Source organism: Pteropus vampyrus, unplaced genomic scaffold (assembly GCF_000151845.1).
Source record: "Pteropus vampyrus isolate Shadow unplaced genomic scaffold, Pvam_2.0 Scaffold306, whole genome shotgun sequence".
Taxonomy (NCBI): domain Eukaryota; kingdom Metazoa; phylum Chordata; class Mammalia; order Chiroptera; family Pteropodidae; genus Pteropus; species Pteropus vampyrus.
Window position 1 is genome coordinate 614,956 of NW_011889087.1, and position 2,689 is coordinate 617,644.

Sequence of the window (2,689 nt, forward strand, 5' to 3'; positions counted from 1 at the left end):
CTGGCAGAGGTCTAGGGTGAGATTTAGATGGTTTAGAAGATTTTCTGGTAAAAGCTAACAAAACAAAGTCTTAGAGTCACAGTGCCTAAGTTTGAATTCTGGCTTCACCACTCACTGGCTGTGTGTCTGACCTTGAACAAGTTACTGAGCCTCTTGGTGCTTCAGTAATAATTCCTACTTCCTACGGCTATTACAAAGACTAAATGACTTAACATTTGCAAAGCAGGTAGAACAATGCCCACCAAGTTGTTCATGGTCAAAAATAAAAGAAAAAAAGAATTATTTAATTGAAACCAACATTAGCTGCCCATTCATTTACTGCCTCTCGCTCATTGGTATTTATTGAGCACTTACTGAGTCCGTTAGACCAGACATAAAGGGTACATACTTCACCATCTAGTAGGAAAAACACACACAACAGCAGCAGAAAAAAAATGTTTTCTCTTAGGAAAACATGATGATTCTAAGCAGCAATTTGCACAAGATTCTAAGAAAAGCCAAAGAAAGAACATTTACCTATTACTAAGTAAACTTAAAAACAAACAAACAAACAAACAAAAAACCCTTTAGTTCAGTCCTTTGAATCCATTTAAAACACTGAATTCAGTCTAATTGATTTGTGACCAAGGCTCGGTACACACTAACTAGCCTTTTGGAAAATATTGCCGTTCTGTGCCATCTTTTCAACCTCTCTGGTTGTTTTGCTTCCGACTTCCGTCTCCCGGTATCTTTGATCATCCGGAAAATAATCCCAGTGCTCAGTTAATGGGTGGTGAAGGGGATATGGGTTCAAACAGACCAACCCTCAGTCATTTTTTAAAAACGACTTGTAAATATTTGAGAGAAGGAGGGAGGGGCATAGAGACGCCTCAGTGACTGGCAACCTCTCAATTGATGAACTGGCAGCAGCTGCGTTTTAAAATCTGGTGGTTTAACTCAAAACCACTTTGTGAGTCGGTATACGTTCAGTTGGTTTAATGACTGATGGAAAAATGAAATCGAGTCAATCCCCACGTCTCTTGCATTCAATTCTTTTTTTTTTTTTTTTAATGCACTGAACCCAGTAAAGCGGGTGTCCGTGTTTGTGCCCCAGGTCGTCCATGCCCATCCTGCCGAGTCCGGGTCCTCCGGCAAGAGCCGTGCGGGGGTCCCCGGCGGCGGCGCGGAGGCCCACCCGCCTCCCCCTCCGGCTGCTGCTTACGTGCCCACACCCTGCAAAGCCGAACCGCTTTGGGAAGCGCTGGGCACTGGGAAGTGGCGGCTGTCGCTAGCCGCGGGCCCGGCTCTCGACCTCCAGCCCTTCCCGCGAGCACGGCGCCGCGGGCAGCCCCCTGCCGCCCCCGAACTTCGGCCCGCAGACGCTGGACATGAGGTCTGGCGACTTTCCTAAACTCCAGGCGCCGGAATCGCGTCGCCAGACCCGCGGCAGGAGCGAGCCTGCACGGCCGACTGCACAGCGCGGGGACCGCGAGTGCGAAGCCTCGGGGAGCGAGCGCGGCGCCCCGGGCCGGCGGAGGCGGAGGAGCAGGACCCAGCTCCGGCGGCGCCCAGATTGCGATACTGATCAAGGGCTCGAAGCGGCGAGTGACAGTCAATCTCCCCAGACTTGCCGCTCTCGCGGAGGGGAAGGGGCGGGAAGGAGCTCCCAGAAACGCGGCGGGGGCGTGCGGAGTGGGGGAGCTGATGAGAGGGCGCTGGGGAGGGAGGGGGGCCCATCTCCAGAGCCTCGCGTCCCCGGGGCGGGGTCTGCAGGGGAGGGGTGGGAGGTGGAACCGAGCTTGGACTCCCAAAGCCTAGAGCGATTCCCTGCACGGAGCTGGTTATCCAGGTGGGCGGACCCCCTTCTCCGCCAACGTCCCAGCAGCTCCGCCGCCACGGTTTCCTTTTTCACCTGTGTTCTCCCCCCACCCACCCACCCGCCCAGCGCCGGCTCCAAAGGTCCAGGGAGTGGGAGTCGGGCTGCCCCCCAAACCCCAGCCGCGCTGGGTCCTGTGCGCAGCTCTGCCCAGCGAACCTCCACCCCACCCCGCATCACACCCACAGCCCACCCACGTCCCGCGCCGGCCCGGGGCTGGGGGCGCCAGCGCTCGCGAGCCGAACATCTCGCTTTTACCTTGAAGAGCCGGAACTGCGGCCGCCGTCCCATCCTTGGGCTCGCTCGGTCACCGGCCTGGAGACCTGGGTTCCTCAGACATCCCCGCAGGGCGGGCGGATGGGGTGTACGGCCCCGCTCCTCTGTCGCTGCCCTGCGGGGCCCGGCAGGCTCTTGCTCTTCCCTTCTCGGGGAAGTCCGGCCGCCGTTTCCTGACTCAGCCTGGCGGGCAACCGCCTCCCGCCCGCCGGGAACCCGCCTAGCCCGCGCCGCCTCCCCCTCGGCTCCCCGCCCCCTCGCCGCGGCGTCCCCTCCCTCTCCCCCTCTCCCCTCCCCTCCCCTCCAGTCCCTCCTCCGCGTCTCGCCCCTCTGCTCCTTCCTCCACCTCGCCTCCCTGTCCCCTCCCTTTCCCCGGGTTGGCTCCCTGCGCCCTCGCCGCACTGACCCCCTTTCCCAGCGCCCGGGTTTGCGGCAGTCGGCGGGGTGCGGTGGCAGCGGTGGCGGCCGCCGCAGCCCGGGCAGAAGCCGGAGATGGGGCGGGCGCGGGCGGGGGGACAGCAGAAGAAGCAGTCTCCCGTCTCCCGCCCAGCTTGAGGT

At 59.2% G+C, this 2,689-nt stretch overlaps 1 protein-coding gene across 1 annotated transcript in view; it reads right to left on the minus strand.

The window, feature by feature from the left end:
- LOC105303517 (corticotropin-releasing factor receptor 1) overlaps positions 1-2,282 on the minus strand; it is a 48,732-nt gene extending 46,450 nt beyond the window's left edge. The window contains exon 1 of the mRNA XM_023521551.1: positions 2,114-2,282. Coding sequence (XP_023377319.1) covers positions 2,114-2,146 — 33 coding nt within the window. The 5' untranslated portion in view covers positions 2,147-2,282. The remainder of the gene's footprint in view (positions 1-2,113) is intronic.
- Positions 2,283-2,689: the final 407 nt, after the last annotated feature.